At 47.0% G+C, this 8,903-nt stretch overlaps 1 protein-coding gene across 5 annotated transcripts in view; it reads left to right on the forward strand.

Annotated features, from left to right (window-relative positions):
• ETV6 (ETS variant transcription factor 6) overlaps positions 1–8,521 on the forward strand; it is a 251,169-nt gene extending 242,648 nt beyond the window's left edge. For all 5 annotated transcript variants that reach the window (XM_042991764.1, XM_007076316.3, XM_007076315.3 and 2 more), the window contains 2 exons: positions 1,321–1,421; positions 5,295–8,521. In XM_042991764.1, coding sequence (XP_042847698.1) covers positions 1,321–1,421; positions 5,295–5,400 — 207 coding nt within the window. In that variant the 3' untranslated portion in view covers positions 5,401–8,521. The remainder of the gene's footprint in view (positions 1–1,320; positions 1,422–5,294) is intronic.
• The last annotated feature ends 382 nt before the right edge of the window (positions 8,522–8,903 follow it).

An 8,903-nucleotide genomic window follows, 5' to 3' on the forward strand; every position in this document is an offset into this window, starting at 1 on the left:
GACAAATCCTGCCTGTTGCCACTCACACGAAGTATCTACAACAGGCAAATTTGCTGAACCAAAGAGTGGAGTGGTGTGGCCCGGGGTTGGGGAGAGAGGGGCAGGAGAAAGTACTGATCAATGGGCATAAAATAAAATAAAATAAGAAAAGAATAGAGCAAAGAGTCTCTTCCCTCAAAAAATATTTAAATAAGTAAATCTGTATTCCTACTAAAAAAACAAAAACAAGTAACGAAGATCCAGGCCTGACCACAGCCAGGTAGATGTGGGCAAAGCAGGCAAAGCACCTTGGTGGCACAGCCCCAGATGAGCTGAGTGAGCAGGGACAGAGTGGGGCCCAGCCGAGCTCGGGGGGCTGGGGGGCAGGGGAGGTGGGGGGCTGCAGCCTTAGAGGTTGGAAGCCTGTGCTCTGGCTCCAGTGAGGAAGACCTAATTGCAGGCCATGACCAAATACGGCAAGGCCCCACACACAGACTCTTCAGTGCATGAGTCACAGAGAAAAATCCCTCTACAAGCTCCCGATGGTGCCCGGAGCCCCAGGGCTCGGAACCACTGTATTCTTCCTTCCACAACAGGAATTCCAACAAACAAACAAAAAAATCTCTTCCTTAAAATGACAAACCAGAAACACAAGTTGGAGAAAGGTCACTGCAATGAAAGAAAGAAAGAAAAAAAAAGAAAGAAGGGAGGGAGGGAGGGAGGGAGGAAGAGAAAAAGGAAAGAAAGAAAAGAAAGAAAGAAAGAAAGAAAGAAAGAAAGAAGAGAAAGAAAAGGAAGGAAGGAAGGAAGGAAGGAAGGAAGGAAGAAAGAAAGAAAAAGAAAAAAGAAAAGGAAAGAAGAAAGAAAAGGAAGGAAGAAAGGAAAGGAAGAGAAAGAAAGAAAGAAAGAAAGAAAGAAAGAAAAGAAAAAAAAGAAGGGAGGGAGAGAGAGAAAGAAAGAAAGAAATTCTCTGTGGGTCAGACGGTGAAGGATGACCCACAGATAGGGGAACCTGCAGGAAATTCATGGAGCACAGCAGAGCATAGTCTTGGAAGGCAGTGAGGGAGGTTGCTGTGGGATGTACTTTATTAGCCACAGCACCAAGACTGCTGACGAGAGGGGATTCACCTTCGGAGAAATTTTGGCGCCCATGTCTAAAGGCCAAGGGGGTGGGAATTGGTGGGCCTGGGGGGCAGCTGGGGGGCAGGTAGCTCCCCGGAGCTGGTAGGGCCACGCGAGCAGCCAAAGAGCTTTTATTTTAATAGCTACCCAGCGCCTTTTCAGAGGTTTATGTCACTGTGTCTTTGTGCTTTTTTCTCTCTTCCTCCTTTGAACAAACAGAACAGAACAAACATGACCTATGAGAAAATGTCCAGAGCCCTGCGCCACTACTACAAACTAAACATTATCAGGAAGGAGCCAGGACAAAGGCTTTTGTTCAGGTAGCGCTTCCTTTTTCTCCTTTCCTTCTTTTGGGAGGATATTGTTTTCCTTAAATAAGAGGGAGGAGGGAGGCTGTTAAGATCTCTACCTGCCTGTCTGACACGGAAAGCCGTCACTGCTACAAATTGCATACCAGATGCTGGGTTGTTCGAATTTCAGGAAAAGAAGTCGGTTTTTTGTTTTTTGTTTTTTGTTTTTAACTTATGTCTGTCCTGTCACAAAGCCCAAACTAAGTAAGCACAGTGCGACTCAACTTGAAAATAATGCAGTGATCAAATCGTATTATCTGGATTTAACATCCAGGGTAGTTAAGAGGACCAGCCAAAGTAACACCGTCAATGGCAAAGCGAGGTATTAGGTCTAGACTTCCAGGTTCCCGATGCTTGTGAGCAGGTTTCTGAACCAGCGTTTGTCAAACTTCAGGTCATGACCCGTTAGCGAATCATGAAATAGATTTAATGAGTCAGTCTAAACTTTTTTTTTTTTAATGGAGTAGAACAAAACTGAACAGGGTGGGATAGAGTCGAAAATATCAGACTGTGTCACATGAAGTAAGAGTGGCTAATGATTCAGGAAACCTTTGTTTCATGTGTGCGTGTGTACGTGCTGAGTCATGATGTCAAAATATATATATATTTTTAAATTTTTTTAACGTTTATTCAGATTTTGAGAGACAGAGCGTGAGTGGGGGAGGGGCAGAGAGGTAGAGGGAGACAGAATCCGAAGCAGGCTCCAGGCTCTGAGCTGTCAGCACAGAGCCCGACGCGGGGCTCGAACTCACAGACCCTGAGATCATGACCTGAGCTGAAGTTGGACGCTTAACCGACTGAGCCAACCAGGCGCCCCAAAATATATATTTTTTTATGGTGCATGATAATCCGAAAAGTCCGAAAGCTGCTGCACTAGACACTCCTCTTTCCAGACTTCCTCACAGCTAACGAGTTCCAACCGTTTAACCTACCACATAGATTGTGATTCCAAGCACTCTGCCAGAGAAGAGAAAGAATTAGGAGAAGAGGAAGAAAGGAATGTCAAGGACCAGTCAGGAGAGGTAGAAGGGATGGTCACTGACACTGATGGTAATGGACGTGGGGCAACCAAGGGAAGGCTGGGAGAAGGTGGGATCGACGGACATGACGTCAGGTTATGGGTTTGGCAGATGGGACAGAAGAGTTTCGATGGGGCTAGAGAGATGGATTTGGAATTGTCTGTACACAGGTAGCAAGTGACACTCTGCATGAGTAGATCCATTCGCTGGGATAGATTAGAGAGAGCAGAGAACTCAAGCTTTATTTAGCATTAGGAGTAATGGTAACTTGGGAAGGGTAGAAACAATTGACGTCTTCAAAAACAACAGAAAAGCTTAGTCAAGAGATGGGAACAGAATGGGAAGGAGTTAAAAAAAAAGAACCCTCGCTTCCCTGGCTCTGCTGATGGCTTCTCATCATCCTTGACCCTAAACGTAGTCCTCGGCTCCTGTTCTTTCTGGATGAAATGATTCCATTACACAGCTTCAGTTAGACTTCATGGTTAGACTCACCAGCCTTTGTTCTGTATCCAGCTCTAGGATCCCCCTGAAGTCCCCCTGAAATCTGAATTTCCAAGAGCTTCTTATAGTACATGGCCACTTAAATACCTTCTCCACATACTAGAAATATCCCCTGCCCCCCATCCAGGATTCCTGTTACTCATCAGTGGTGTCAACATCGTTTTAAGCAACCAACTTTGATGCTGGAGTTACTGTTGACTCCTCCTATATCCACGTCAGTCATTATGCAGGATTGTCCCTGGCTCTTCCATTCCACGCTGTTTCTACTCCATTCTATGTTGCTAGGGCTAGAAGCCTGGAAACCACATTTCCCAAGATTTCTTACCAGCAAATTCCAGGTTGGAGTCTACCAATGACAAGCACTTTCATGAGAATTTAGAAGACATAAGAAAGGCAAAAGCATTCTTGTTGCTTCCTTGTCTAGACTTTATGATTCACACCTAGATTAATTCAATAATCCTTTCTACCTCTGGTCCACTCCCCTGCCTTCCAAATTCATCACACACACTGCCAGCTACCTACCCTACGACACTAATATGATCCCCTGTGCCAGAAATATATATCCCTCTAACTTTTGCTTTTTTAATATATATGCCCTCTAGGTCTATCTCAAGTGTCCCACCCATCATGATGCTCAAACACACACAGATGTCTTCTTCCATCATCTCTTGGATCCCTTGGCCCTAAACCACATCACGATTTGCATTTTCAATAGCTATACATATGAAGTCCTTCTCCCCACAACTAGGTCATAAGATCCTAGAAGGGAGAGGATTATATTTTATATAATTCTATTTTATACCTTACAGAGGCTTTCAGTAAATGTTTCTTGACAAGCCTGATTTGGAATATCAGAAGCTTATTACGGAAGAGTAGTCAAGAGAAGAAAGAGGTAGGGTAGGAGGCCGAATATAGCATATCTGTGGATTTGGCCTCGGGAGATTGTCAGTGACTTCAGATTTTGGGGAGAAGTGTTAGGGGATGAAAGGAGAAGACAGAGTGCAGACTCAACAAATCGTACTACTTGGGGAGTTGAGCAATAAAGGGCAGAAAAGAGAAGCAGAAGTAGTTGGAAGGTTCATAGGCTTCCAATAGTGATTTTTGACAACATAAAAGGACAGGATCGTGCTATTAGTGAGAAGAGTTGGTCATTTTTGAGGAAATGAGGGATGGAAGCCAGACTTGCCACAAAATGAAGGCTTCTTGGTGTGTAAAACCCTGTGTGTAATCAAGTGAAGTGTTAAATTGTGGGTAGTCTTTACAAGCATTATAGGCACTGAGGGAAGGAGGATTGCAGTGTGGACTGGTGCTGTTGCATGGCTCTTTGATGCAGGGGCAGGGCGCAAAGAATAAGCAGGGCTCAGAGAGTGCCAGATGAGGTTTGGAGGGAAGGCCATGATGTGTATAAGAAAAAAGACTGGCCAGACTAGAATAAAGGCTTCATGCTCGTCAATGGTGGGTGACAAGACTTTCCTGGGTAGAGATGACAGAGAACCCAGGTGGGCAAGCCGAAGAGTGTATCCTTGGCTTTATCTGTTAAGTGGTCATCACAGGCTTTCGAATGTGGAGTGACATGTGTTAGGACCGTTCATCTGGTGCAGGGCAGAGTGTCTGGGAAGAGAAGGGTGTGCAGGCGCCGAGGGGGCTGTGGAAGCGGCACTCCGGTGAGGGCAGAACCTTTGCAACCAGGCCACCTTCCTGCACCGTGGAAATCGTGGCCCTGACAGGTCACTGATAGGATTTCCAATAAGAAGATAAGCCTTGCTGTCTGCACCCAGCTGCAGAGGAGGACAGGCTGAGGGGGATTCATTGCTAGCATTTTGGCTGGATCAGTGATAACGTTGAAAATGATTCTCTTTGCCTTTCTAACTGCTAAGAGCACCACTAAGTTGCCCTTTTATGAAAATTTCCCATTTGGCATTTAATTGGATCCTTTTGAGGTAAATTCAAGTGTTGCATACCATTCCCTGGGCCCACAGTCTGGGATAGAAATGGATATACAGCTCTCGTAGGTCATTGGAAAATCTCTCTAACAGCAGATCAGTGAGCTGTACCAGGGTTCCCTCGTATGGTCGTACAGGAATGCACGACACAGCTCACAGCCACCCTAGACGTTTTTATAGTTATTTTGCCATTTTTTCCAGCACTCAGAGGAAGGGGCACCTCCTTCCAGTTTGTGCTAAGTCAGCATTACTGGCTAAGTTCAAATAGCTGTCCAGCTATTTGAGATCATGGGGCCTTTGCTTTTAGTTTAAGAGTTCAAGGTGAAGGCAAGTGGAGGAAAATGTAATCTTCTGTGCTCGTCCATTTCCTCTCACCAAAGGTTTATGAAAACCCCGGATGAAATCATGAGTGGCCGAACAGACCGTCTGGAGCACCTGGAGTCCCAGGAGCTGGATGAACAAATATACCAAGAAGATGAATGCTGAGGGAACCAACCCACCGCCTCAGCGGGCCAGCAGCCAGGGGGCCCCCTGCCCGCGAGGGGCCTGGAGGCGAGCCGAGCAGGCGGGCTGAGACTAGAACAGGAAGAGACCCAGAAGTGGGAGTGACACCTGTCTCGCGTAGCGGGAGGGCCCCCAGAGCACCTTAGACAAACCACCCAGCAAAGGCGGGGCTGGAATTCTGGCCGAGGGCACGAGCCTGGGACTCGCGGTTCCCGTTTCCTCCTCATTTGGAACCTCTCCATCTGTAATTCCTCACCCTCACCCGTCCACCTGTTGTTAGTTTCATGGTGTTTTCGTTTTTTGTTTTTTTTGTTTAAGACCATGCAGTTTGACTTTTCATCATTCATAGGGGAAGACATCCGAGGTTGTTTTCCTATGGAAATATATATCTATTATATATACCTATTTTTTTGCAAATCTCACAAAGTGCGGCAAACCCAGCTGGTCAGGAAAGAGAAAACACACGCAAAGGGTTTCAGGTTCCTCTTTATCCTGCCACGTGGATCAGGTTTGTTCCTGTTGCTCTTGGGTCTTGGCTGGGGAAAAAAAAAAAAAAAAAAAGATGCTTTTAAAAAGGATAAAGTGAAAAGGAGAGCGCTCTTTTTCTCCCTCTCGCTCTTTCCTCCCCTGCCTCTCCCTCCCTGCCTGCTGTTGAGTTTCAGATACCTTTTAGCAGAGTCCAGCCTCCAGGACAGTCTTGGGAGTTGGTGATGCTCCAATGGAATCAGCGGTCTGGGTGCTTTGCAGCGGCACTGCACAAAAAAGAAAATAAATAATAAATAATAATAATAATCCAACCCACATCCGGACATCTGGCTGCCTATCAGAGGGAGGCCCCAAACTTCACAGGTGCTGTGGTCCTCCAGAGAGATAAGCGTCAGTCCAGCTGGCTGCCCCCGGCCGTGGCTGTGAGCACCCCAGGGCTTGGTGGTGCCGCAGGACAGAAGATCAGGATGGAAGGCTGTGTTATTCGGAAGGCCCCAGCCTCTTGGGATTAACTTGCAGGTCCTGCAAGGTTCCCAAAGGCCACCTTGTGGTCAGTTTCATGCCCTCACCTAACTTTTTAAAAATTCCTGGGCTTTTTAAAAGTTTCCTGGCCCCCACGGGACACAGGGCATTGGAGAGGGGAGGACCCTGGAGTACACAGTCTCACTTGCTACTGATGTTTGCCCAGCCTGGGCAGACAGGAAACTCGTCAGATCTATGACCTTTTTCTCTTCTCCTTTCATCGCTGTGTTTCACCCATTCGTGGCTCTTTCTCGCCTCGAAATAAGGTCCACAGTGTCTTGTAAAATGAGGGAAGTGCCACCCCTTAGTACTTTTGATGATAACACATATTTTTAGAAAGCTCTTTGAGATTTTTTTTTTTCCTTTTCTAGCCATCTGAACTGACTCTTTTAATACAGGTTCAGAATCCAATCTTAGAAGGACGGCCGTTTTTTAATCCAAAAGATTAGACCCGCCTTACACAGCACCCCCTCCTCGTTTCTCTAGTTTTCTCTCCTTGGTTGGGTGAGCATCTCACAGCTCCCCAGGGTACATGTGCACGTCGTCAGCGGCACATCTAGATGCTGCTGCCAGATCCCTGGGTGTCTTCTCAAGCCACTTCTGAGCAAATCAGGGAGGTGGGGGTTGGAGGAACGCAGGCAGGAAGAGTTCTCCCCCAGCCTTATTGACAAGGACACCAGCCTGGGGAGAGGGAAGGACAGATTGACTGCGGGTCAAGGACACTGGAATCAAGGAGCCCTTCGAGGTCCTTCAGTTGTGCTCTGTTCCTGCCCCTTATCAGACCACAGATAGACACATACAGGTGGCCAGCCTCCTCCACTGTCACACGATCCACCAACTCTACCTTCCAGAAGGCCGGGCTTGCAGTGAGGTCAGGGACCTGCTGATGAAGGAAGGGTTTGGTCTCGGGCCACTTGAATGGTGGTGAAAGTCAGCTGGACCCCAGCACGCTCCAGATGTCTTTCAAGAGCATTCAGCAGCATGGACTGATTCGTTGTCCAGCCTCTAAGATGACTGATGTTGGATTGCAATTGGAGAGATTAAGCCAAAAACCTGGTGTATTGGGAAGGCCATTGAGTCGAAGGGCTGGAGAGAAAAGGTGGATTTTTACTGAGGCCCTTTGTGTGGCTATGAAAGCAGAGACCAGGGCGTGATGTTGCTCTTTCCTAAGATGAGAACATCTCATTCTGTTCACTTTACCCATACGTAAGGACTCCAGCTCTTTCTGTTCAAAGAATATTACAGCTGAATTATGGAGGGAAATTCCCTTTTCCCCCAAGGATCTCTGTATTTAAAGCAATACCCTGTAAGAATAGGTAAAACTTAGGATGGTGACACCCTCACCTGCTTGTAGAAAGCACTAATTCCAACGTGCTCCTTATTTCCTACCCCGGTATTACCAGTAAGAACTTTCTGCTGATTCCCTTAATGGCAAAAGTCGTCCTCATTTATTCTCTGAGCTGACACCCGGGCAGTGCCGACACCAGGGATGCGGTTGTTTACACACCGCAGACCCCAAAGATCTCCGGTTCCATTCAGCAAACTTGGATGAAGCACCTTCTAGACACTGTGAGGGATTCAAAGAGGAAATCAGGCGCAACAACCCCTGCCCTCCAAGAGCTTAGGCTCTACCTGTAGGGTCTATCCAGTATGAAATTCCTTACTTCAACACTAAGTACGAGGGGCAATGAACATGTCACCTGGGACCAAATTAAAAGCACATCCGTGATCTGAATAGCTGGCCTTTCCCTACCACTGCCATGTGAGTCCTGGGCTTGCAAGATCAGAAATTGGGAAAGGAGAATGTGGACGAGCACTGCAGAGCGGGGAGAACTCCCTTCAGCTGTGTCTGAGATGGTCGCTCTCACTTGTATCTCTAGCTAGAAATTCTCTAGCATTTTCTCTTCCCTGCACCCTGGGTTAGCGAGGTTGCCTCCTCTTGATCAGAAGAAAGCAGTGGCAATTAGCGGGACTAGCTATGTGGCTCTTAACATGATCTCTTTTTGTCCCAAGGCAACTTAGTCTTGCCTAAGACAGCATCACCAGTGTCCTGAATCCTTTTTTTTTTTTGAGGGGGGGGGGCAGGGAGCTGCCCACAGAATAAGAGGAATAACACACTGATGAATTTTCTCCTTTCGATGGTGTATTTGGCACCCTCCGACCCAGGGTCTTTTTACCCTGATACCTTGTCCAAATGGGAATGTAGCTTTAGCTGAAACTTCGATGGCTCTGACAGGATTCGCCTAAATGACTAAGTACCCACCGTCTCCCCCTTTCACTGCCTAGGCTCCAACTCGGAATACGTTTTTGAAACATTCACTCCCTTCTGCAGAAGGGAGACTCGAGTATCCAGGAGGTTAGTATGACTTGCCCAAGGAACAGACAGCATGCCAGGGACAGAAGGAGGATTGAGATCCAGCCTGGCCAGATCCCCCATTTGACCCATTCCCACCCAGGAACCTGAAGATGAGAGATTT

Source organism: Panthera tigris, chromosome B4, assembly GCF_018350195.1.
Source record: "Panthera tigris isolate Pti1 chromosome B4, P.tigris_Pti1_mat1.1, whole genome shotgun sequence".
In the NCBI taxonomy this organism is placed as follows: domain Eukaryota; kingdom Metazoa; phylum Chordata; class Mammalia; order Carnivora; family Felidae; genus Panthera; species Panthera tigris.